A 27,889-nucleotide genomic window follows, 5' to 3' on the forward strand; every position below is an offset into this window, starting at 1 on the left:
CAGCAGTCAGTCAGTCTTGTGCTCCGGTAAGAAGCAGGCGCTTTTTTGTAGAGCGTGTCGGAAGTCATGGATGAGGAACAACGCGTCAACATGAAGTTTTGCTTCAAACTTCAAAAAAGCATGAAATGATCAGTTTTGTTTATGGTGGAGTTGCCATCACCGTTAAGGCTGTCTAAAAATGGTTTGAACGATTTTGTCATGGTTGCAAATAGATTGAAGACGAAGAGAGGTCGGGATGTTCCTCAACATCAACAACTGAGGAAAATGTTGAAAGTGTCAGTGAAATGATTCAATCAAACCAGCGACTGACTGTTTTTAAAATTTCCTAGGATCTGGGCATGTCTTACGACTCCATTCAACACATTTTGACTGCAGAGTTTCGTCCTGCATCGTGACAATACGCCCTGTTGCACGTCGCTTATAATATGGCAGTTTCTTTCGAATAAGAACATTATCGTGTGCCCTCATCCACCTCACTCCCCCAATTTGGCACTGTGCGACTTCTGGCTGTTCCCGAAAATCAAGATGACCACGAAAGGCACACGTTTCGCATCAGCTCGTGACATCGAGGCAGCCACGACAGCGCAGCTAAATGCACTCACAAAAGAGGACATCCCGTTCTGCCTAAGGAAGTGGCAGGAACGGTGGGACAACGTGTGTTCGCAGCACCGGGGACTATTTCAATGGGGACTAATTTGAACTTATCTCTCACTCTAATAAACATATTTGTACGTAAACATTCACCACACTTTTTTATCACCCCTCGTACCGTTGTTTGTCCAGCAAGATTTTGCGTTTAGCACCTCAAACTCAAACTAAAATGTGCAGCAGTTATGCCAATTTTAGTTCTGACATTTTTTAATGGAACTGTTCTGGGTGCTAGCTACATTTAACCCTGAAAGGTTTTTATCTTTTCCCCTTCTTTCTTTTTTTGCTTTGGTTCCCTTTCTCTATGCATCATAAAAAAAATTAGAAAAAAATTAATTCTCCATAATTGTGTAATGTTGTAATGAAAAAAAGAAAGATAGTAGTTTTGTTTCACTTCATTTTATACATGATGCTAGCCAGTAGTTTAATACCTGTTACCAGCTACAGTCCACCTTTCAGGGTTTACAGGCAGATGCATGGAACAAGAGCCCTGATTTTGTTAAATGCCCACGCACATGAAAATTTGTGAAAATCATGATTTTTATAGACAAACATTTCTGACAGAAAGGCAGGACAAATTCACAAACAAGCAGCAGAAATAGCGACCTGGAAGCAAGCTTACATAGTCCATGTACTTCAGTTTTTACCTTTCCTAATATGTGCACAGACCGTGGGGTAGAATTACTTAAAAGGTGCTGAACAATAACCTAATTCATTGATTTATTTGTATGTTAAAGGCTCCCCATGTAGCAGGTATTACTTAATGGGGTGCTCTTCTCCTTTCTTTGTAATCTAATTTAATTTCTTTGTAATAAAATTGGTTTGTTTGTTACAATAACATTTGCAGGGGTGTCATGGCAAATATTAAAGGGAGAAAACTGTTCACAGTAAAACGGCATTGCTTGCAATTGTTGACCACATTGGTCACTAGTTGAGCTTGTCGTGCCTCCGCTCTTCACATTGCTATGCCTTGCTTTGGGGGAGTGAGGCTTATTAATTGAGGCTTTTAGATAATAAATGCAGATAACAAATTTTGTGCACTGAAACCCTGATTATGTGATTTCATTGGAGAAAGAAAACATTGACGCTTAAGTCTGTGCGATGTTTGTGTGATTCGTGCTTTTAAACCTCGTTAGAGGGGCACTAAATGCAAAAACAAGTTCACTTCAAATTACTTTACACGTTATGTTAATTTAGCACTTGTTATCATAATTCAAAACTTTGATTCCGTTGTGAAGCTACAATCAAAATTATACTGCACTCTTTCTTGCTTTGACGCTAAGCAGAGAACGTCGTTTCAGCTCGTGCATCGGTGCTTTTAGTCTATGCTGCGCGTGCCACACCAAGCAGCTGTCCCGGTGAAAAACATAGTGCCCGTTGTGAAGCGGACTGGCGTCGCTGTCCGAAGGAAATGTGAAGATAAATGCTGTCAGTGGAACATTCGCAATAACTGTTGTGGGCTACAATTCAGTGAACCGGTATTGGAAAACGCAGCAGTGCGCGTCCATGCCGCGCATATACTACGGAACACCCGATCGGAACACCATATCGGACCCGTTCCAAATCCACACGCCCACGATCGGCATGCGCGCGCTCCTCCTGCTGTCTCATTGGATGCCGCCAAACTTTGCCCCCTGGAGATCCCATTCGTTTCCACCAAAGACGACTCTGTTTTCGTTGTGTTTCTCTTCTAAATGGTAGCATTGTGTGAACTAATTTTGTTTGAACTGGACTAATTGAAGCACGGACTTTCATTTGAGAGCAAGTTGTTTTTGCATTTTAGTGCCCCTTTAAGCAGCCTGTGCTCCATTTGGTAGATGCTGTCATCTCATAAATGGCTCGTACTGCTAGTGGCTATTTATTAGCAAAGAGCATCCTGTATGTAATGTGCCCACACTGTTTACCGAACATTTCCTAGCAGTCTAAAAAGATACCTCAATTAGCCTTTGGTGTAGAGATAATATATTCGCCTTCCTAATAAGCACCTAAATTCGAAAAACAGTTTTGTCCAGCTTGTGGCGATACATCTTCCCACACCACATCTAAGAAGTGCATCTTTCAAATCGATCTCAGTGTTGTCCACATCTTAGATTTTCGCCTGAAATTGACACGCCCATTGACCTCTGAAACAACTAATGCATATAGTAATTGTTGCACAAAGTGGTTGAACAACACCTGCAGCATTTGCAGTTCCTGCTCTCATGCTGGAATGTCATGTTGTTTGTGGACTGTATGTTGATGGAAAAGTTCTTTCTATGGGAAGAATTGGCTTGTGTGACAAGTCATATCATCTAAGATAATATCACTGCGATTTCACTGTAGTTGTGGGTTCTGTGACATTGTACGACTTCAACCAGATAAGCCAGGCTGGATAGTCGAAGCTATCTTATAGATAAGAAAAGTTGGATCAATAATGTCCTGCATAACAATGTATCATTGTATGACACCTGTGCCAAGGCCACTACAAAAGGCACAGTTTGCTTTCTTGTCATGCCACACAGTTTCAAATTAAATACGGGATGTTTCGCCTAGCATAAAAAAAAATCTATTAAAATTCTACTTGCCTTAACTGTAATGTTAAGGCAACTAGATTTTTAATAGATTTTTTTTTACCCTGTAATCGACCCTGTAATCGAATCGTTATCGACCCTGTAATGGGTCAACATTACTTATCTCGGGGGGAGATTTTGCCATGACTTCTGAGCACCTTTATCAAATTTAATTCGTGAGAAATCGAATTTTCCCAATTGATCTCTGAAATTTGCCAAGCCAACCTCACGTTTTTTTTACGGAAACAGGAAGCGCATGTTGGATTTTTCCCACTGCCTTGTAAAATACATTCCCTGCTGCTGTGGAAATAGCTTGAAAAAATATAATAAAAACCGCGAAATATGTCGCTTCGAGGCCCGCAAATCGTTGGCCAGGCTCAGTTCTAATGCATCATCTACCCTTTCCTGTTTCCTCCTTGCTCTTCTTTGAGATAACTTTGCGCTGCCACCATGGTGCCGTTGTCAGCAGAAGCTTGGAAAAGGGAAAGTGAAAGGGCAGGTACATGCTAAGGACCTAGGTTTTCCGCAATTCCACGAAATACCGCGGAATACGGAATTCATCGCGGAATCCTTCGTTTGGCATGGAATTTCACGGAATCCCTTATTTTTCGGTGTGTGCGGATATTCGAGTACTCGAACTCGGGTCAAATATCAATCATTCGAAGTATTTCATTCGCGAATCGAATACCCAATATTCGGATTTCCGAATATCCAACTATACGAACGACACCTCCCAAAAGTGGGCTTCACCTGAAGCTTCCCTGCATGAGGTGAAGCCTGCTTTACGATACCGCCCATGCTGCAGGACCAGCACAGACAGATTGTAGTTTAGCTTAAGATAATGTTAGCCCAAGTTTATTGTGCATACTCCACCTCAGGAAGGGGCGGCGTTCCTCCCGTGTGCAGTTCCGGTGGCAGTGGGGGATTTTGATTTGATGTTTGGGAGTTTGCCTTTAAAGACTCTTAAATAATCCCTGCAGCCCAGAAGCAAAAAGGGCGTCCTGTAACTTCCACAGGGGATGTATTGTAAGATCGTTCCTATAATCTTCCTATAAAGTTTCTATAAACTCTGTAGATGCTGAAAGATCTTTCAGCAGGTATAAAATGATTGCAGGTGACAGACCTTTGCCGTTGTCAGAGGGGAACACAATATATCATGTATGTAATGTTGAGCCACAACAGTGCTTTCAATCTGTAATTTTACTAAATATTTTTGTCCTCACGCTATCCAAGAAAATAAAGCGTTTTCCATTTTTGAGGCAGCCGTTGACTGCTTGCAGCGGAAAATTGCGGAATTTACAAGTCGATGCCGCAGAATTTTGAATTTGCCGCAGCAGAAAACCAGGGGCCTTATACATGGCCTCCTCGGCTTCTTCCGGAGATCGAGCACAGCTGGCAATTAGCGCGCCTCTAAACTACCGTTCTTGCTTTCTTTTGGAGCTATTACCACTGTAGTAGCCAACGGATTTTGCAACAGAATGTGGTAAACGGTAGATGCATAGATAGTAACGCGGAAATGGGAGATTGTCGTAAATGTGAGGTTGACTTGGCGATTTTCGGAGATCAATTGGGAAAATTGAGTTTCTCAGAAATTAAATTTCGTAAAAGTGCTCAGAAGTCACCGGAAAATCTCCCCCAAGATACACAGCGTTGACCCGGTAGTGTTCAGACAACTAGATTTTTTGTAAGATTTTTTTTCACATTACGTAAAACACCCGGTATATTATTTCTGTGTACTGTTATTACTCACCCCAGCTTTCCAGCAGCCTCGTTGGCGACAGTGGCACCGAACTCCGCAGATCTAAGCTTTCCAGCCTCTTGCACAACTTCAGAGTCAACTTCTTCTTGCTCGCATAGCGAGTCACTGGCATCGCCGGTGTGCTCATCCTGCGATCGTTCCGCATCCCTGTTACTGAAGACCTCACCTCCTCCCCTTCTGGGAGGAAGAAAGATATCTTCCTCTTTCTCTCCTCCCCGTTTTTCTTCTGGTGGGCCGTTGCTGGATACATGAACCAGGGAGGACTCGTTCGTCCAAAGGATGGAGAATCCGACGCCATTTCTTCTTCTTCTTCTTCTTCTTCCTTGTCAAAGTTGTCCGCATCTTCCGCGGAACCTTCGTATCGCTGGTGCGGTATTGGCACTGGTTCCGACACCTCGTGTCCCATGAAGTCTTGATCGTCTTTCCCTTCCTTCTTTTCTTCGTCGACTGCGCTGAATCCGTTGACGGGTGTGACGGTGAACCTGGATGGCACAGACGCCGGAGCACTGTGAGAGCGTTCGAGTTTCTCCTCGTTGTGGCGGCCAGACGATTCGCTGCTGTGTTCTGCGTCTGTTTCGAGGCAGACCCTGGAGACCCGGAACCTGCTGTTGGGACTCGGCGGAGGAATGGGGTTCCCGTTGATGACCGTGTTGATGGAGAGGCTGCTGTTCAACGGTGGGCGTTGTGTGGTTGGTGCGCTGCTGGAAGTGGTAACCGTTTCCGCCACCGTCGTCTTTGGTGCTTCGGGTGGCTGTCCGTTGAAGAAGGTCGACGTTGGGGTCTCGGCTTGGCTCGGCCTCCGGTTCTTGCGACAGTGGTCTAAGATTTCGTGGAAAAGTTTGGCATAGCTTGCCGCATCTTCTTCGCTGTCCAACTGAAAAGCATGGCAGCAATGGCGTGTTACGATATATTGGCACGATGAAGCTTAAGTGCTAAAAATGCTGGACTAAACCGCCCAAACATTGCATATATCTCTGTGTACAACCTAGGGGCCAGTCCCCCCACATACAACCGAGCACGTGGCACTATCCTGCTCGGGTCACGGGAAATCTCGTCACGACGCGATGCACCGGTACTACCGTGATTGTTTATTGTTAGAGCCTGAAGTTTTCGGGAAATATCTTTTTCTAAATTCGGGGGGTAAAAATTGGGTAAATAAACATGCGCACTAAATTCACACGAATTCGGGTGAAAAAAACTCCTGGTATGCTAAATTCGTGGAGAAATCTGGCTCAGTTGCTCAAACTAACTGTAATGGTTTGGTACAAACTGTGATGTAACTGCATTTGCTGCCAAACAAGTAAGTTAATGCATTCCTAGAGACATCTCAGTGAGGAAATTTGCCGGGTAAAAATCGGGTTTCACCCTAAAGGGTGAAGCTTCAATTCGGGGTGCAAATTCGGGGAAGAATCGGGTAAAACCCTAAAACTTCAGGCTCTATTTATTGTCCACATCGGGAATTCGCAGCAGCATGGCGGGTGACACTTTTGATGCTGTGATTGCCATGCATTGGCAGATGAAACTTGTGACCATTTTCACGTCATCGACGTCGCCTTCCCGCCTTGTTGCTTCGAGTGGCTGGAAGCAAAGAAACCCCAGCTTCCGCGACGTCACCGCTGAAAGAAGCTCCCGATTGGTTAACGCAGACTTGGCACTCAAAATAGCACGAGAAAAGTTGACAACCCTAGTAAAAATTCCAGCTGGAAATGCAGTGGCAATTCCAGCTGGATTATTGGACTGGTTCCAGCCTGGAATATGACTCGATCTAGCCTGGAAACAGGCTGGTTCCGGCCTGGAATTTGACTGGATCTAGCCTGTAAACGGGCTTGTACCAGGCTAGAAACAGGCTGAATCCAGCCGGAGAAAGACTGGTCTAAAACTGGTTCTACAGTGGACGCAGGCTAGAACAACGCTGGATATGCAGCGTGTCTCCAGCCGGATTATCGGGTCCCGATGTAGGAGTGCTTCCACTTCAGCCTGTACCTTCTGCTGGAACTTATGTTCCAAGGCAGGAGGTTCCGCTCAATTAGAAGCAACTTATACAAGATAAATTGCTGCACAAAACAGAAACTGGAAACACACTATAACAAATGAATAAAGTGACAATCAGCAATGAATTCAAATATTTATATTAAGAACAATAACTAACACCCCATAACAGGTATGATAATAGACATATTACAAATAGTGTATATGCAGCAACAGTGGCAACACTATGAGACGATAATGTGACAGTTTGATGCAAAGTTTGGCATGTGCGAAATCACAAAGGTCACTTCTCAATCGCTTGTTTTCATTTAACTGTCCGACAAAGTCCGTCCCGTGCAAGCGGGACAATGACACATCATGAAGGCAGTTCAGATAACTATAGTTAAGTATCGGGTCACTACTGCACCTCTTGGTTCAGATTTAGGACTTTGGGATCAACCGTGCTACACACGCCGCTTACCCTTTGTCGTAATAGAGCTCGTGCACGGATTCAGGAACAAAATGCATAACAGAGCACACGACTACACAAATGCAAAGACGTTCACACTTTTATATGGTCGCAGGAGGACGCCAACACAACAACCGACGTTTCCAGTTCAAAGCAGATTCTGAGTTAATGCCGATGGCGGTTGGTCGCATTTTACGATGAGAGCATTATGGCTAAAGTTCCGGTTTGACAAACCGGGAAAGCTCACGTTTCGCAGCGTGAAGCTAATCAACAATATTTTTTTTTTTTTTTTGCAATCTACTCATGTACGTGGAGTTCTGTGCATAACATTGCACACCTTTGGGTATTTATTTTATTTATTTGATTATATTTATTTTATTATTTTATTATATTTGGGCATAAATTATTTGCACACATTTGTGAAATTAATTTCGGCTTTTTTCCCCCGTATATAAGCCAACATTATCTTCACAGTGTTCACAGTGAACAATCTCGCACATTCCAGCGTAGTCGCTGGAATATCTCATTTCCAGCTCGGCTCCAGCAGGGAACCATCCTGGTTTCAGAGTGGAAGTTGGATGGTTTCAGAATGGAAATCAAACAGCACTAGACCCAGCATGGAAACAGCCTTGGCCCGCCTAGCCCCAGCCTGGGATGGCCTTTCCAGGCTGGTTCCACAGTGGATCCAGGCTGTTTTTTTTACTAGGGAAGGGCTCTACTTCGACAAGCTTGCAGCACTGAGAGGAGGAAAACATAGCTCTGTGTAGCAAATCGCTATAGTATGTGGGAAGTGGCCTTAAGAATGGGATTGTAGCGATATCTCGACAATCTAAATATCGCAGGAAATGGGACAACTGTAACCTGTTTATCTTCCACTAACCGTTTGCGACTATTAATTTTATAGGTATATGTATGTTGCTTCGTACAAATTTTGGAAGGTTCAATTGCAGCACTCGAGTGTGAACACAATGAGAGCATGAAATATTACCCCATGAGCAAGGGCAGCATGAGCTGCACACATCACATCACACACATCACACAATCAGCATAATATTTTACCATCAATTCACATGAGTCAATTTTACTCATTGCATAATGTTCAGTTCCTAGGATCAGTGCTTTTCAATCAGTAAGTCTCAATGCTTGTGTTGTGGGCGGCGAGACAAGACAATTACTGTATTTACTCGAATCTAGGCTGGTCCCAGTTCTAGGCCGACACCCGGAAATCTGATGGTGGCAAAAAAAAAAAAAAACTTCCTCAAATGCAAGCCGATTCGCACAAAGTTATGAACAAATGTAAACAAACACGCATTTATTATCGGTACTCGGCATGTCACTCACTGTCGTTGTCACTGTTATCATCACTAGACTCCTTGTTGATGTCCTCCACCCACAGTGCACTCACTGTCTTGGGATCCGTCCAGCGCATTGGAAATTGAACACTTCAAAACTGATCATATGATCGGCTCTGCGCGAATTTCGTGCCAAGCTGCCGCTACCAAGTTCGCAAGTTGGCTTAGCAGCGCGTTGCTTTCGCCAGCGGCACATGTTCTTTTCATTGGCGCCGAATTCTCGCTGTGGCCGGAAGTTTAATGTTTGCTCGGCAGCGAGAATGACTTTGCGTTTGAATGCCACAATGTTGTGGCATCACATGACTGGTGCCACCGTCGTGAACACGTTGGAAGCACAATAATGACTGGCAGCGCACGGAGATGGCGGAACCAGATGGAACCGGACGGAGTCGCGCTGACCGCGTCCTCGAATCTAAGCCGGACCCATAGTTTCGTACCCAGAAATTTTGAAAAAAGTAGCGGCCGAGAATGGAATAAATACGGTAACCTGCTTTTACCTCATTTCGTCTTTCGTATGTGAAGTAAAGAGGTTGAAAGCAGCGAATGTCCTTGTGCTTGTTAATCGTCTTCTCCCGCCCACAACATAAGCATGTACCAACCTGCCCAAATCTTGTCAAGTAACTCCCAATGACACACTGCATAAACTATTCACCTGCGTGCATTAAAACAAGCTGTTCAACAGCGAAAACAAAGGCATTAGCTTATTTTCCTGTCGTGCATTTCTTGGGTGTGCCTGCCATCACATTGGTCCCCAGCATGTATACCAATGAAGTGCCCACACGTTTGTCCTCTGCTTGTGTGGGGATGGGTGTTAGGGAAAAGTGAGTTATATGGTACACTAATGTACTAATTCAAAAAGCCTATAGGCTTCTTGAATCCCAGAGTGTCTGCAGAACTACTACTATTAGTGCTCTGCAACTTGTCTGGAAAAAGGTTAAAGGGGGTGCTAAAGCACACTGTGGAACGAAAGATGACGTTGCCTTGACAACAATTAACACGAAAGGAATGGGATTCATTGGTTACGTCGTTCGTGATTTATGAGCGAAAGAAACCGCAATATACGCTTTCCCTATCGTTCTTCTTCTCAAGAAGCGCAACAACGCAGAGAGGCCTCGGACTGGTCTCCTCAAACCATCTCCCGCTATGATTGGACAAAATCGTTTGAAGAGACCAATGAGAGCCCGCTCCGCATTGTCGGCCCTCTTGAGAAGGAGAGGGAGAAGGAACGCATAAACTGCGGTTTCTTTTTCTCATAAATCACGAACGAGATGAATGAAGAATCCCGTTTCTTTTGCATTTCATCCGCATTTCATCAACTCTTTGTAACCAGATTCCGATTTTCTTATTCAGTTCTTGACGTGCACTACCCACGTCTTTCCAGCATTTCTAGTACCCATGTGTCATCATTACTGATATAAGCCAAAGGAGCATACACTGGCTTTCACTGGGTCCAGGTCAAGACGCGTGATGTGCTTGCTCAGCCGCAGCGACTGCGCCAGAGCCATGACGCCTCCCATTCGAATTGCATTCTCCCTCAGGTCCAGCCGTGTCAGGTTTTGACTGTCGGCTATGACTTCGGCCAGTGCCACTGCACCTACATCAATGCCGGCAAACAAGGCTTCATTAGTTACAGTGTTATTTTACGTGCACGTACATGACATATTTTCACGACGATACCTTACTGGGGCCGTAACACACATTTAAAGTGCCGCTACGGATTAAATCTCGCGTCTTCAGAATGTTGCAAGATCGATGCAATTGCGGCTTTTTTCGAAAATTCGTAAAAGCGCATAATGTTGACTGACGGGATTTATATTTGTTGTATTGAGTATCTCAGCAAGTACTTGTAATATCAAATAAAAAATAAAAAATATTTTGGTTCATAGTGGTATCTTAGAGGTTCACAACCTCCCAAAATGCAAAAGGTACAAGAGCTGTGCAATTACCAGTGCTTTTATGGCATATATAATTGTATGACCGAATGCACAGATAGTACACACTGCTTGTGATAACACAACAGACATGCAAATCGTCTGTATTTTGTAAAAGCAAATCATTTCAAATTCTTGCAGTACTGTATGCAGTAGACTCACATTAACTCCAACCCCAAAATATTTCGTACGTTTGGTTAATTCAAACACATTTCTAATGTTTGTTTGGCCCGCTACGTTTTCAGTGTAATGATATACTCCTTAATTCGAATGCCACCTTTGCTTAAAGGGGCAATAAACAGGTATGCAATGTCCACTTTTTGTAATTCAGTGTGATTCGTTTCCTATAGTGACGCTTAGCAAAAATTTTTGCTGCAAAAAAGTAAATAATGGCTCCAAACCAACCGAATATTCACTGCACTCTTTCGCGCTCATGCCCCGCCCTGCGATGCCCTGGCGACAATAGCCACACGTCATTTTGACATCGCGCACCATCAACCATTCAAAATGCGGGGCGCCTATAAATAAACTGATTTTGTTTTAATATCGGGTGGTGAGGTCAATTCTAAACATATTTACACTTGTCAAACCCAAGGTAGCCAGATCAGAAGGTACCAAAAGCCCACAATATTCCATTTCATGTGCGCACTATGTGTTCAGCGCTGTATTGCTCCGCGAGGTCACAGCGGTGTTCTCACAACCGGTTTTCCCCGCACGCTGCTGTTTGTGTCAACGAGGCCCGTCATTGGCTAGGGGTCCGAAATCTCCCCCATCTCCAGTCACTGGAATGCAGCTTTGCTACACGTGCGAGACGTGTGACGTAGGTGCTCTCCGAGTAGGAAGGTGAGACTCACGCGGATTATGCTCTTTGAGTGGCATTGTTTCGAGGTAAAGGCGCTCGCTAGAAGTAAATGGATTTCATAATTGGATGTCGTGAGCCACGTTCTTTCATAGAGCATAATAACTGGAGAATATTCCCGGAGCTGTTTAGTGATGTTCCCTCGTAAAGTGTCTCTGCCCGCAGGAAGCAGAAAAACGAAGCCCACGAAGTGTGAAGTAGCTGCTGTTTTCGATTGGTTGCGCCATTTCTTGGGGCTCTGTGAACCATGCGTCGAATGCGCAAGCGCAAACAAAACTTTAACTGTTGGGTTGCCCGTTCATAGACATCGTCCGCTGCTGCTGAATGTGAGTTACTTCAATGCTGCACATGATGTCTTCGCAGAGGAAATAGAGTCACCAGACGATAATTCGAACTTTCAAATTTTTCCGACAAAACTGCTGGCACTGTCAAACACCATTAGAACCAATGTATCTCCACGTCCAATAATATGGGCTGAACTCATCTCGCTTCAAACCTGTATGGGTTTTGGAACTTACCCTCTCCCGAGCGCACGCACAGTGCGGTGTTCGGGAAGGCGGAACTTCATTGCGCGCGACCGTATCCGAACCAAACGCCCTGCTTCAGGTTTGTTGAAAGAGTTAATCTTTCAATATGTGTGTCTTCGACCACGAGTATCGGAAATACTGAAATGTCATCCTCAGCTTCAAGTGAGGACATTCGATGATACTTTATATGAGCAGATACAAACACGAGGAAGCATACTTTTGTCATGCAACAAAAATATAGGCAAAATATTGTTAATTCAAACTTTCAATAATTCGAACACAAATTTGTGGTCCCTCGGGGTTTGAATTAATGACAGACTACTCGGTGTTTGTCACTTAAAATATCTGATAGGCAATGACTCAAGTGCTCTCAGACAGATAAGGCATGCTGTATCACAACGGGAATGACTCACCCTCACAAGTTATCTTTGTGCATTGGAGACCCAGATTGTGTAGTGTCTTGTTTCTGAGAAGTGCATCCTTGAGTGTGTGTACTCCCTCATTTCCAACGTGATTATGGCCAAGGTTGAGAGTGATGAGTGATCTTGTGCCAATCTGGAAAATGGGAACAATTGAACATCCATAGGTCATCCACTGCTTACTGAGTAGGGGTGTCCCTCCTGATGGGATCCACAACCTTAATGAAGTGTGAAGTTATCTTTGCCTCTGTATACAAAGAAACCCTGCAGGCTGCAAGTTCCAAACCACTTTGACTACTTTCCCTATTGGATTTCCTACCCCATTAACTTTGTCATAGATATCTAATAACAACTACAACTTTATCGCACATGTAGCAGAGCAAGCGTCAGTGCCGGTCCTTGTCCTTTTTATCCTCTGTCCTCGTCCTACTCAGCAGTGGGAGTTTTTAATTGCTTTTAATACAACTTTATTTTGGTGATTATGTGATTGGGGTGTTTCGTCGCCACACGTTATGCTCTACACCACTGCTTGCAATAATTTGGTTAAGGCAGGAAATGATGAGCCTCAGTCCTGCGTTTTCCACAATAGTAGAGCTCTTAGGGTAGAGCGTTGGTGCTATTAGCAGAGGTGAGCCCAGGAAAGTAAATTTGCCGCAACACCCGTGTGTACACACAATGTTATGTCAGGGTAAAATTATCGAGACTATCAAGACCAGGGCTGTAAAATTCTGCAGGAGGCCTCTATATTTAGAAGATATGTCACTGGGTAGATAAAACAGGGTAAGCACAGGCACGCTTGTAGATAAAACTCCATGATTAGAGCAGCTCGAGCATAGGTGACAAATGAGATGAGGGACACAAACAGATGTCTTTGTAGACTGGTTCTTTGGCGTAGCTTGCAATATTAGAGACATTTGGGGGCAAAACATGTGGCAGGGCAAAAGTTTGAGTTGGACATAAAGCTTGCCGTACAAAATTAGAGTCAAAATTAGTTCCTGCACTGATACTATTACAAAGCAGCTCGGTGGGCCTAGCAACCAATTTTTCCATGTTCAGGTGATCAGCACATTGTGAAAGCAGTTTGTGTATAATTAGGGCCCTGTGTTTTCGGGTTTTATGTTCTTTTTTTTTTCAAAACTAGGACTTAAAAATTGGGTTTTGATTTCAGGAGCTGCAAAACAAGGTAAAAACGGGTGATATTGGGTGGAAAAGTAGATTTTTGGGTGAAACATAAAAAAAGAGAGATTCTCGAATTTTAGATTGACATAAGATGAGGAACAGATGTGCTGAATGTGCAATGCTTAGTGTGCCTGTATTGGTGGCTGAATTAGCACTTTGCAAAGTTTGTTTTCACGATTTTTCGGGTTTTTCCCTAAGTGATGATGATGCAAATCCGGGGGTAGAAACGGGTTTTACCCTAAAACACAGGGCCCTAAGTAAAATCATAGCGTACCAGGGCCCGGGCAACATGCCTCATCCCTGCCGGTGTGATGTGGTTGTTCCAGAGCACCAGTGTCTGGAGTCCGTCGCCTGAGCCTTCGGGCTGTCGTGCTAGTCCATCGGCCAGGTGCGAGACACCAACATCCTAAAGATAAGACAACATTATGTTAAGACTCCTACAGTTGTGTTAATTGACCTTTAGGTGCTGCATGTGCTAGAACATTGGCCAGGTGAAGGCTAAGAGGCACGTAGCTGTGTTTTTAGTGTGTATACAGTAGACTTCCGTTAGGACTTCACATAATTCATCGTTGTTTTTTTCGCTTAATTTGATAGAATTCTAAAGCCCTGTCAAATGAATGCCCATATGTTTCTGTTTCCAAAAAAGTTTGTTATTTTGAACATGAAAGCGGTCGACATCATATAATTCGACCGATGCGTCCAAAAACCAGGCACCTGCGTCAACTGTTTTGCACCGCACATAGCAACAAGCTCCAGTAGCAGATGTTGACTGAACAGTTCTGATAATATCCATTTGGTGGCGGTTCTGGCTGTTCTGGCGTTGTGGATCAGTGTTTTAGACTGCCAACTACATGCTGGCATTGCATCAGCACAGCCAATAGCTAGCCTACGGCGTCACAGGTGAGGAGGACACGTCCCCTTTCTTGTTATTTTCTATCTGTTTTTTGTTTCACGTTGCACTGGGCTTTCGTTCAGAATCTGTTGGTGCAAGAAGAGTCCGATGTACAGCGTGCCCTTTTAGCGTGTTAGGTTCGATGACTTTGTGGAAGTGGACAACGTTGAAGTGACTGTGCCTCTTACGGACACTGATATTGCGAGTAACGTGTCCTGCCACGCGGAAGATGGCGGAAGCGAAACTGAAGACGATTTCGCGGAGAGAGTGCAGTGTGAGTGACCAAGTGCGGCCAACGTTGAAGCCGGCCTCAGCACCCCTGAAACTCCCATCTTATAAAAACGCCATCCACGCTGTTCGATCACATCAACACTGCTCTACGTGGCATATTTTCATATGCGTATTTCAAGCACAAATGACAGCAGACGGACACAGGCAATTTTTGCTAACAAAAGTTACACTGACCTCGTTAATTTTTCCGCCTATTATTTAATTCAACCTTTCGGATAATTCGATCAAATTTCGCGTTCCTGTCAGGATCGAATTAGTGGAAGTTTGCTGTATTATGGTAAATACATATCAAAAATATATCAGAGGTAAAATGCTTGGATAAGTGATTTATCCACACACCCCTGTACACAACCCTACACACCTTCCTTTCTTTCCAACACCCTCTACTGGGTGCCTTTGTTGTTTCAGTTTTAGATACAAGTCAGTATAAAATGTCAGTCGGTAATGTTACACGAAGCTGTTACAAGTGAATGTAATGCCCCCCCCCCCCCCCCCCCCCACACACACACACACACAAACAAAAAAGAAAAAAAACTGCAACACCCTCTATGCTTGCTCTATGCAATTCTAGGTAAACCACTGGCTGGGTTCTAGCAGAATACACTTTAGCAAAGCATCATCAAAGGGAATGTCTTGCACTGTGTGTTGCTGCCCTCCTAGTAAGTACGTTGCTCTTGTTTGGAATGCTGCATGTACGTCTCTACCTAAGCAATATGCCTACTGCAGGTACCTGCAGGCGGTTCCCCCGCAAGTCGAGGTACTCAAGGTGGGAGTTTGCCCGCAGCAAGTTGGCTAGCTGCAGGCCATCTGCTGAACACATCCCATTCTCGCCCAGGTACAGCTCCTTCAGGGCAGGGTTGAGCTTTAGTGCCGCAACTGCACAGAATCAAAGAACATGAGTAGAGCCTCGAGTTTTACGTTTATTAAACCCTGTATAACCCGTTTTTAGACCTTATTTGCACATTATCATAAATTTGGGAAAAAACTCAGAAAATGAGCTTGCTAAAGTGCAAATTCAGCCACAAATACAGGGACTGGTGAACACTGCACATTCCGCACAGCCACTCGGCATAAAATTCGAAACTTTTGCTTTATTTATCTTCCACCCCAAAATTTGCTTTTCCACCCAGTATGTATGATTTCCAGCTAATAAGCCCTATTTTGCCCTATTTTATACCTTCTGGTGTAAAACCTGACTTTTACTCCCCGATTTTCAAGAAACATAAAACCTGACTACACAAGAGCCTATAAGCATAAATGGGAAAAATTAAAGCTATATAATCTTGCCGTGCTTATATCTTTGCCGTTAAAGGCAATCCTTATCACAGAGTACTCCAGTAAAAGCAGATGCCCTCCGTACAAGGTTCCCCATCATCATCATCTTGGTTGGTCATCTTTTCACAAACATAACCATTTGTAACATCTCTGATATATGCTGTAAAACCCTTAATGTTCACGAGTCCCTATTTTTTGCAAGCTTAACAAATTGAAAAACTTACTAGTTTATCCATGAAGAAGACCGAGAGACACGGACACAGAAGACGACACACGTAGGTTCTCAGACCTGAGAACCTACGTGTGTCGTCTTCTGTGTCCGTGTCTCTCGGTCTTCTTCATGGATCTATACCAGCTAGCCTGCACCCTTTCCCTTGTTTCTTTACTAGTTTATAATTTTATTTATTTAGTTACCATGTGTCTCCATAAAACACCAATTGATCTCCGTCGTGACAAAGGCACACCAGGAGTTAAGAGACACTTTAGTACAGTACTGAAGAAAGATATCCACTAGTGCACAAAGGTAAGCATACACAAAATATGCCACACAGCTACCAAGCACTAAAACGGCACGGTACGTTAGAACCATAAGAAGTGACGTGATCTCATATACTTTTGTAGAAAACTGTGCATGAAATTTTGAATTGCTCAAATTTGGTTGAATCACTCGGTTTTAATGCTCCTACAAGGCACTCTCAACACCCTTCTGTCTTCAAAGCATCTGACTGTGCTCGTCTTAGAGACCGGATGATCGCCTACAGAGAACGTACAATATTGCTGCAGTCGCAGAAATTTATATTTTTTTTCTACTTGCAAGTCTTTTAGACTAATGTGAAATAGTAAAATGCAAAAAAAAAATCTGTTATGAGTCGTGTAGTGTGTTTATGAAATTGTTATTGCACCATTTAAGTAGGGTTTTGTGCTGTTAATGGGCATTCAATAAAAGTGAAGTGAAATGAAAATGAAGGAGATGTTCGTTGCTGTTGTTTTACTGTACATCAAGAGAGAGTAAGGCAACTTAAAGTAGAATAGAGCATAGTAAATATTTAACTTCACTCGCACTGGAAATAATATTCGGACTTTGTTTAACATTCCTGTTACTTTCGCTAACTCCCAGCACAGCATCTGTACATGACTGCCCCAGAAAAGGAGCTCCTCAAAGATAATAACAAGAAATCTTAATTATTTTACACATTCTACACGAACACTGTTAAGGTAATGTTGGGTTCAAACGGGAGTTTCACAAGTAGTTTTAATGGTGTGCAGAAATTTGGAGCTAGAAGTGATGCTTCCAAAACTATGCTGGTATCTGAACTATACTCTGCAGAACAACCATGCATAATAACACTTTATCAAACGGTTGTACGGGCAGTTTCAGGCTCATCAGCGATCATGACACAATTTTTAGCATTCGAAATTTGATAAATCTAGTGGCCGCAAATATGTGCACAGTGCCTATTTTTCTAAAAAATCGGGCCGCAAAATTAACTGGTTTTACGGCACATTTGTACATATCTCTTTTTTGCTATTGGAGAACTTACCCAATATGACTAATGACCTGCCAGTGAGTGAGCAGTTTTCCAGATGTAATGAGTGTAGGTGAGACCCCAAACGAAGAGCTCTTCCAAGAATCAACAGCGTCTGTTCGCTTAGTGCTGTGCTTCTTGCGTCTAGGTGTTGTAAGCACGATGTCTGTGGAAAAGGGAATGCATATAATAAATCCTGAAGTTCATTAAGCCCACATAATACCAAAGAATTAGTACTTCTAGTACAATCAGAGATCCGAATTTAAAAGTCAGGCTAGCGCCAGAGGAGACTAGCGAAGTTGTGGCAATAGCTAATGTGCTAATGCCTGTCTCATAGTAATATGTTTGTAGCCAGTGGAAAAGTAAATATGATCTAATGCAAAAAAAGTGCCTGCTCATGCGATACATTGGTACTTCATTCCTCGGCAACCTTTCACGTCAATGAGAACGTTGTGACATGTAAATCTTTTTCACAGAATTAATCTTACTCGTTTGAGCATCCTTGAGCATGCTTGCCAGCCTCTGGAGTCTATGCTTTTGTTGTGTGAGATGTTCAGTCGTTTTGCCGATTCGTAGTATTCAATCATGTCGAAGACTGTAGCTGCACCCTGCAATAAAAAAAAGTTCCATTAGACATTCTTTAGCGACATACATATGCAAGCTGCTTGGAAATTTGAAGATTCTATAATACCGTCATTGTATACTCATCATACTTGTCTCTGAATCATACCATTTTTGTAATAACATTTATAAAAAATACGCTCTAGGAGGCTCGACAAACAGAGCGCCACCCCAAATGGGAAATTTGCCTGTGGAGGAGCAGCCAGTTACCACGGGAACAGCAATGCCTCCCATAAAGAACGAGCATGTGCATCGTTTTCTACGATAAATACATGTGGAGACTGTGCTAGAGAGTGACACAGCCTCTCTCGCAGTGCCAGATTTTCGAAGTGTGATAACTTTTGAATGCGAGGTCACATTTTTGGATCACAAGGCTTTGCAAAAGTGGGAGAATCGTTTTACAACACCTTTAATACACCTGCCACACAGGCAGACTTCTATGATCATTGAGGCCAATGGCCATTGGACTGGATTGGACATTGGATTGAACCAGAGCCTAGTACACGGCTATGGATTGACCACCAATCGTGTAACGTGTCAACCTTTCAGAGAGCACAGAATTCTAATGTTCTTTAAGAAGATTATTTTTTTAATTAATGTGTTAGCACCGCGGAGCAACTGTGGCTATGAGCGGTATACAGACGTGGCCAGATGGAGACAGGACAGCAGGAAGGAGTGGGGGACAGGGGGGTTAGTATGCGTCCTGGGTCGACTTCAGGGGGAACTGTGCTGACATTTGTCTGGAAGGTCTGACGGAAAACCCAGGGAAAACCTCAGACAGCACAGCTGGTGCGGGGATTAGAACACACGTCACACCCCAGTCTCGGTGTGGAAAGCGATCATCCTAGCCACTATATGCCATGGAAGCCGGTTCTTTGAGGAGTTCCTCATCAAGAAGACTCCTCAGTTTCTTTTTGATAGAATGTGCAAAACGGGTGTGTTTGAATCTTATTACCGAACAGGTTGTCTTTGAACCACCTGATCCACTTTTTCAACCATATGCTTCATTTGTCATTTGTTTATGCGTCATCAATCTACTATGATTGTGTGCTATTTTATCAACGCAGCAACGAAGGATTGCAGTGACACTGAGCGAGTGAATGTAAGCAACAGAGACACAATCTTAACAAGATAACAACTGGACTGATTTCATTTGTCCTTTACATTCAGAATCATTCTGCAAACACATATTATTATGCAAACATTTCACTCGCTTATGCTATCAGTACTGGATAGGGACTGTTTTATGCATGGAAATGACAATGGAAGAAAAAAGAAAACCATATGGAGATGATAGGGCAAGGGCCAAGCACCCAAAGCCACCACAATGTTAAATGGACGGCTATACGGTGCCACGAGCAAAAACTGAAGGTGACTGCGAGTGACAGAGTACCGCACATATGACATAAGCATCAGAGACGTTCCGAGGGGGGTGCGAGAGGAGGAGCCGCCCCGGGCGCCTTCACTAACGGGGCGCCGGACAGCAAGCCTGCACAGCACGGTGGGCAAAAGCAACAGCGTGCATCAGTGTCACCTGCACCCCAAAAAAATGTGTTCAGTATTCCTCCGATAAATTAGTGAGAAAAAAGAAGAAGAAGAAGGGACAGCGTTATAAAAAAGCGGCACATGTATTCTCATCGTAGCACGCCGGAATTGTGCGACCAACTACTGCAATTCACGCTGATAAAAATTTTCGTTTCGGAGTGCTACGTTCTTTCTTTCGCCTTTCTTTCGTCTTCACCTAGGACGAGCATTTTGTCTGAAGTAGGAGGGCGTGGGGGGGGAGCGCTTCAGGCTTATCGTGCCCCGGGCAAACTGTGACATTGCGACGGCTCTGATAAGGATATTTTCTGCGTCTTTGGTTGCACCACACTCTGAGCAGCTAGAAGACCCCGCTTCCCTAATCGTATATAGAGCAGACAGACAGAAAAGTCGAAGCCGGTGGATGAGGGACTCTATTGATTGGGGACAGACGAAGGAACTCAAAAGGTTAAATCAGCGTCAGTTGTTCATGTTTGTTGAGGAGGATTTGTTTCCCCGTTGTGGAAGGGCTGTCAAAAATGAACAAATCAATATTTAAAAGTGAAGCGCCTTTCCCTCTGAGAAGGGGACAGAGACAACACAGCACTTAGTGCTCCGATGTTATGTCATCCGTGCCCTTGTCGCGCAGGTTTCAGTGCTTTTATGAGTATGAATGCCGATACATATGTGTCCATTTGTTAACTTTTATCTCAGTTGGCACCAGATTAATCCTGCAAAGCAATTAATGATGGAGCAATGTTAACTTGCCTCATCGTCAAGGTTACATGACTCGAGGCTGATGTTGTTGAATTGTACGGCCTTGAATATGTCCTCCATTGCTTCGCAGTGCTTGGCGTTCAGCGTCTCACCTGTTCAACAAAGACATTGTTTTTTAAATCTAATTTTCATTTCTACCTATTTTTTCCCCCCTACATATATGTACACATACTGCACACACATACATAACATCGGGTGAATATATATTATTGTGGCTAGGCGAACGTACAACTAGAAGGTCTGCGACCTTCTCACCCACAGCTCACCTTTTAGATTTAAGTCTTGCGTCCTGTCATTATATAGTGACATAGACTGGAAAGAGAGAGCAAACCATAAGTATTGCAAGTTGCGATCAATGCACAATATGGTAGAAGCAATGGCAACAGGTATCATACTTGAAACCTGGGGAAGCTATGAAATACGTAGCACCTTAGAGTTTTGTTAACAAATACAGTCATACAAGAATCAAAGTGAAATATTGCGTTTTTTTTTTTTGTTGTACAAGCAATTCATAAACTCTTACTTCTAAATAATAGTAATATATAAGTAACGGACGCTAAATTATAAAAGTAAGGTACGATATCAAACAAATCTGCAGGTCATTAATGCACATCTTTAATGTACTTCAACCATGAGGAGCCAAAGACCTAGTTGCGGAATACTTGCAGGAAACCCTTTATCCATAACGCTATCACTACCTACCAGACATATCAATCGCTACATCTTCATTACACTATCGGTGACACCATTCGGCTAATCACATGGGAAAAAAAGAAAAGGAAAGTGAGGAAATCGTTTCATAGTAATTATTGTGACAACATGAATATAAAAAACACAGGTAACTACTTTATTTTTACGACGATAATTGGGGTGTTACATCACCAGAAGCGGTGCTCTACGATTAATCAAACTTTTATTCACAAATCTGCAGTCCTGGCAGGGTACGCAACATGAGCGCGCGCTTCCCCAGCACACTTTAGCAGACGACACGAGTTCGTTGCACCCGGCTACAAAGCCACCATACATAAAAAGATCACGCCCGGCATAAAATTATTCCACACACCCCTCATCATGTGCATGCTGCATGCAACCCTTTAAGTTTACTCACGGTACCCAGAAAACCTCGTTCGGGATAACGACACGCTCCTCCTCTCCCTTAATTGCGCGGCCCCCTCCCACCGTCCTCGAGCGGCATCAAAGGGTTATCATGCAGGGGAGCATAGAAGAGGTCCAAAAAAGAAAACAGCTCACGAGGAAAGCGGTACAATGTGTGACGTCGCTATTCGCTGGAAAAATTAATGGTTGCTCGAGGGGGCGAGTTAGGCCTAGTTCCTCGGAGCGACCTTGGAAAATGCCGGTTGCAGACGACATCGTCTCTGGAAGACAGCTTGGCGCCGCAGCAGAAGAGTTGCCGCGCTTGCGGTAGTGAAGGGAGTGTCGTGCTCATATACAATATAGATGTCGTCTCAGTCTGTCGACGCCGTCGTAGTTGACCGGTTTGCTTTTGAAGCAAGTTAGAGGAACGGAAGAGGGTCGTTACATGAGCGATATGTCACCATTTTGCGCTTAACAAGCTGCTTGTACGCGTAGCTGTTGTGCCGGCTTTTATGTTCCTGGCAGGAGGTGATTAGCTATTCGAGACACGGCTCTTCGTCAAACCGTTCATGCCTCATTCAAGGCATGGCGGCGTGCTTTTTGTTGTGGCGCTGGATAGGTCTGCCCTACAACGAAGCTGTCTCGCATCGCCTTCAGTGCCATGCCGGCGCGCCGCGCTACCCATTTTCTCGGCGCAGGTGGAAAATTCCTGTGTCCGCGTGGAACTCTAATTGGCACGTTTCATCGTGGTAAATTTCAAACCGATTTAACATCGCAATCCAAAGTTACAACCAAAAACCACCAAACCACTATGGGACTACAATCAATATGGAAGCCTTTTTTTTTTAGGTATCTAGCTACCATATTTTCTTCTGCTCCTTTCGTTCTATTTTTGTTGTGTTGTATGCAACACTCGCCACCCCTGTTTCGCGCAGAGCAGCTCAACCGTTTTACTTTTCTAGTTCGTGTTTCTGATGCAAACACACAAATTTCGCCCACCACTCAAAAAAGAAAGAAAGAGAAACTACTAGATTCAGTAGGGCCACAGGCGCTTCGTTCAGTTTTTCTTTTTTTATTTCGCGTTAGCGCCACGAAGCAACTGCGGCTTTGAGCGGCGTACAGATGTGGACAGATATAGAGAGAGGACAACGGGAAGGAGTGGGGGTTAGTATGCGTCCTGGGCTGACTTCAGGGGGAACTGTCATGACATTCGTCTGGAAAATCTCGGAAAACCCAGGGAAAATCTCAGACAGCACAGCCGGTGGTAGGATTCGAACCCACCACCTCCTGGTATTCAGCACGGCCTGGGGCACCACCTACGAGCGGGACGTCGTCTTTCGGTGACGTCACATCTATCTATCGCCAACAGCCTCCTCCTCCTTCCTTCTGCCTCATCATTTCCTTCCTTCCTTTCCCTCTTTCGCAACGTGGACATATATGATCAGAATTCGTCTGCTATTGCGGTTCGCCGTAGTGCGAATTCAAGAACTCGGAAATGATTGCAGCTAACTTGGAACCTGTAGACATGAATCTGTAGACAAAAAGTGCAACACGCTTTCCAGAAAATCGGTCATGAGAAAGATATGGGACCGTTTTGAGCTTTATTATAAGATTTTCCCGTTTAGCATGCGGGGACGTTCCATCACTGCTCGCAGACGACGGTGGTTCGTCTCCATAGCTACGACCGCAGAACGCTCGTTCGTGATTGGCTACCGCCGTTGTAAACACGATCCTGATTGGCTGACTATTAGTTGTTACGTCACGTCGACGCGTAAGCAGGCTTTCTCTACCTGGGCGGTGTTGCAACAGCCACCGCAGGGTCAGACGCGTGACATAAATTGAAAGAGTGCAGAGGCCTGCTATCTAGAAGGTGTTGCCTTAATCCGCTTGGCCATGCCACTGGTTCCGTTTCGGTTTGGCTGCACGTTCGGCCCCACTACATTTCCACGGAATCTCCAGCAAAACCAACTCAACCACGAAACGTACCAAATGCATTCGCCGCACAGGCATCTTCTTGCCTTGTGATTCACGAACAATGCCAACATCAGTAACGACAGTTTCTATGTTCAGTAATAACCCGTTGCTCTCAGCAACACAATCCCTTTCCTTGTGTTCGCAACTGCTTCATTCAAGTGCATCTCGCGCGAAGGCTCAGCGTTACACAATGGAAAACACGGTAATCACCGTTCTCTTTCATTTCGCCTCGAGGGTCTCGAACACGCCCATTCTGTCAAGCAAACGCTCATAAGCAAAAGAAAACAGATATCCTCTGACCGCACGCAAGGAACAGGAATTCCGACATCACTATACTCCTGCCAACGCGAGTGGACTTCAAGGTCAATGCTGTACTACTTCTGCCAAGAGTAATGTTGCAGGAAAGCTACAAGGAACTCACTTGAGGCAGCAGATGTGTGCTTATGTCGTTATATTTAGATAGACGCGGTTTTGTAACTGCCAGTGGATGTCACTTCTGTAATACATACCAACAGACGGCGAAGTCTTTTCAACGTTATTGTTTTAATTTTGCACATGCAAAGGGGAATTACTTTTAAACAATCAGTAAATTGCAGTAAAAATGAACTCAATAACGGGTAGAGACCTGCATTTTCCGAAGCAGACGACAGGAAAGAAATACCATTTCGTTGTCGTCTGCATCTTCCCAAACGAGACCCACGCCAATTCTGAGTGTTTACCTTCAGCCAGCTTGCATTTCATTGCAAGCTATTTGTTCTTCCTTTAATTGGCTCTTGCATTTTTGATGAAATAGTGTAACGATTCTGTCCACGCTGGTTTCTCTTTTTCTTTTTTTCTTGCAGACGACACCTCGACTTTCCGCTGAACCGTTCGCGCGAAGGGCGGCTATTACTTCCTGTAAGAACGACAAAACCTCCCAAAACCGGAAAATAATTAGCAGATCATTTGGATTGGCATATTAAACTCGGGAAAACTTCGGAACGATGTCCGTGTTCCTTCACTCGCCGATGTTTCTAAAGTTCGAAACGACCCGATCGTCGTACGAGAGAACATCTGTGCGAGTCAAGCGTACTTACTTCAAACAACTGTTTCCGCCCTCTGCGTTCTCCTTCTTTGCGCGCAGACGATAACACACGCCTCTCTTTTGCATCACATTTTATATGCCAAGCTCGGTGATTGGGCCAGGAGCGGCGAGTAAAAGGTAACAGAGGGCTTATCTTTACATACGCAGACGTTTTAGCTAATTAGCAGCACGAAAGGCTGAGTGAGCGCGGGATTACGGGCGGAGTGAATGAGGCGGACCTAACGCGTAGTTAAGCAGGGTTCAATTAAACTGCACTTTTGATGTCGCTTAGATTTATTCCAGGCTATAGAATGAAAAATTAGAGAGTCATCACAAAAGTGTAAAACCCTGTTTTCAGGAGCAGTAAGCAGTTTAAAATTGCAATGAATCTCCACAAATAGCAACAAAATTAATGATCATGCAAGAAAGTTGCGTGCAGAACCAAATACGTTCCTCCCGAACACAGCTGCGCTGCCATTTCATAGTAGAGCTTTTCACGGCACACTATACGGCTAACACGACATAATCGTGCAGGCCAGAGCAGTGCAATCACCTCGTCCCGCACTTGGGTCGACGACTACCCTCTTAATGGTTCCGCGTATAAAATCAATATGATAAATAGCTTGCCGCGAATCGTACCCCTACCCCAGGGCTATTGCCTGCCAGCCGAAGCCATGTCCGCCATTGCTTTCGCCCATTTACGTCTGCTACGAAATAAATCGTCTGCTGCCGCCCAGGTGAACGCAGACGGTCTTGACGGCGGAAGTAGGGCGTAAATGGGAGCTTGTCGTGTGGGAATATAATCGCAGAACAAGTATGCCGTGGTGTATTCAAACGAGCGACATCCCCACGGAATATTCTACTGGAAGAAAAAGGACGGAACTGCCCACAGGGCGGCGCACACAGCGCGCCGCAATATTGGGAAGACGTACCGCGGGCATAGCAGACGACACCTGTCGTCTGCCCCGGAACGTCTTGCGGCTGAGCTGCGAGGATATCCCCCACGGTTTGAATTGAGGAGCACGAAAAGACATGACGTTGAGCGCTCATGCTCACGTGACGGCAGAAAGTTATGACGTTTTGCGCATCTTCCGCTGAGGTATTCTCGCGAATGTTACTCGTGGGATGTGCCTAGTCCCCAAGATGACTAACCCGCCCTTTTTTTTTTTCTCGGAGTGCATATTTACCTTTAGCTACGGGGGTAGACTATCTTTATTACAGCTTCGCAAAAGTCACACGGATGTTACTTCACGCACTGTGTTTCATCGAAAAGCGGAAACGCGCGCTGCTCGTGATAAACAGGCCGACATGGAGGGGTTCCCCCTTGGTTCCATCGTGATTTCAAGCAGCTGGTCAATGACATGCAATGCAGCAGAAATCATATCTACGTACGTCGCCCATGCTCCTGAAATAACAATAAGCCTGTACTTCCGCATTACAGAAAAAGCAGTTACACCACAATACGACTGTAATGTGTTACGTCTGTGACCCGCGAAACTTTGCAGATAATGCTTGACAGTGTATATCAATATCTGTCCAGGTACTGGATGTGTGTTGGCTTTCAGTTTCTGCTGAGCCAAGTTCGTTTGTGACTTTTTAGGGAATCAGCCCTTTTGTTGCCAACTAAAGTTGCAATACGGATACGATAATAGTACATGGCTTGCTACTCCGACAGACGGGACCTCATAGAAGAACACGCTTGTCCATGAATTAGCGCACAGAAAAAATACAACATCACCCCTGGGCCGATCCTTTTCCAGGAGACGACACCAATATAAACGGATCCTCTGTCCAATATTCGATTTTTCCTTTTCAGACGACAGAGGATAGTCAGTTCATTAAACGCTCCAATCTGAAAGGATCCGATTTCCACCGGCTCAAGAAAAGCCGCTTTATGCGCGCTATCTTAATTAGAGCAACGCTTACAGTCACACTACAAAACGGTAACCTATAGACAAACGAATGTTATTACCACGTGGGTGTTACATAAGGAGAAATAGGTCGAGACTGGAGAAGGCCGTCAGGCGTTAGCGATAAGATAAATTGAGGTAGTTATTGGACGAAACAGAAAGAAATTGGGCGTAAAGCTAAATGGAACAAGCAGGCCCTCAGCGAAATGAGATTTGGTAAAGAGCAGGATAGCTTATTCTATGTATTACACATGGTGTAATAATGTCTTCGTGCTCCTAGAGAGGCTGGTTTGACGAATGTATATGGCGTTTTATAGTTTTCTGGAAAGGGAAAATTACTGTTAATAAAACATAGGCGCCATACAGTGAGACATACAGAGTTTGGTGTAAAATATTTGACAATATTTATTTACTCCATCTATTGCAAGAGAAAAAGGGCTTGAATGAGAAATTTCACGTAACATTTTGGCGTGACGGTTAGGTGTAGGTAGAGATGCGAAGCCCCGAAAAAAAAAACGGAAATTTTAGGGAAAAAATCAGTTATTTTTTCGTTTTTTTCCCTCGTCTCCGGAAAAATCGCCCAAAATTTCCAGGCGACAAAATTCAAAAATGTAAATTTTCGTGCCTTCGATGCGTTCCGACCCGCCAACAGTGCCTTGGGTGCCTCTAATCCGCCAACAACCACCAACTCAGAGCTCCGTCTGGCTGCTCCAAGCGATCGCCATCGCGTTCACATAATGTCGGAGTTCTGGTCGGAGTGGACGTAGCTCACCATAGTGGACGGGTTGTTCCAATTACTTATCGCTGAGTAGACAGCACTCTCTTGGGATGAAGTTTCTAGCTCATTGTATGCTGTGGCTTGGCCGGCAATGCTTCGACTCAGCAGTAACCGCGTTTGTTTCAATGTTTTTTTGTTTTTTTTTCAATTTAAAACGATTTTTATCGAGCGATTCAAAATTTCCGAAAATTTTGCATCTCTAGGTGTAGGGCTGAATTAATGTGCTTAATCAAATTTATTACATAATTTAATTGAGGAAATAAAATTAGTTCGAAGCCATCGAAGTAAATTTTGCGCCCAATACATCGCGGACCTTTCCAAGGGTGGACCTCGATATATTCCCGGTTGCGAAATACCCGATCCGGAAATTCCCGTTATCGAAACAAGGAAAATCAAGGAGAATGCTCGATTTCTTCGTAAGATGGTATATGCCGTGTTTAAAAACACGGTATCACTATTTAACCACCCAAATTCACGGGTTTTCGATGTCTGTCCAAGTCGTTTTA

At 44.2% G+C, this 27,889-nt stretch overlaps 1 protein-coding gene across 4 annotated transcripts in view; it reads right to left on the reverse strand.

Annotated features, from left to right (window-relative positions):
- The window catches only part of LOC135375217 (protein phosphatase 1 regulatory subunit 37-like), a 92,562-nt gene that overhangs the window by 4,938 nt on the left and 59,735 nt on the right, over window positions 1-27,889 (reverse strand). For 3 of the 4 annotated variants that reach the window (XM_064607935.1, XM_064607937.1, XM_064607936.1), the window contains exons 3-11: window positions 20,830-20,875; window positions 20,555-20,655; window positions 18,133-18,252; window positions 17,660-17,810; window positions 15,574-15,719; window positions 13,935-14,066; window positions 12,476-12,617; window positions 10,179-10,339; window positions 4,948-5,830 (exon numbers count right to left, since the gene is read on the reverse strand). In XM_064607935.1, coding sequence (XP_064464005.1) covers window positions 4,948-5,830; window positions 10,179-10,339; window positions 12,476-12,617; window positions 13,935-14,066; window positions 15,574-15,719; window positions 17,660-17,810; window positions 18,133-18,252; window positions 20,555-20,655; window positions 20,830-20,875 — 1,882 coding nt within the window. Of the gene's footprint in view, window positions 1-4,947; window positions 5,831-10,178; window positions 10,340-12,475; window positions 12,618-13,934; window positions 14,067-15,573; window positions 15,720-17,659; window positions 17,811-18,132; window positions 18,253-20,554; window positions 20,656-20,829; window positions 20,876-21,265; window positions 21,285-27,889 lie in introns of those variants that run through there. The other variant, XM_064607938.1, reaches the window with a different exon arrangement.

The sequence above is a fragment of the Ornithodoros turicata genome, unplaced genomic scaffold (assembly GCF_037126465.1).
Source record: "Ornithodoros turicata isolate Travis unplaced genomic scaffold, ASM3712646v1 ctg00000843.1, whole genome shotgun sequence".
Classification (NCBI taxonomy): domain Eukaryota; kingdom Metazoa; phylum Arthropoda; class Arachnida; order Ixodida; family Argasidae; genus Ornithodoros; species Ornithodoros turicata.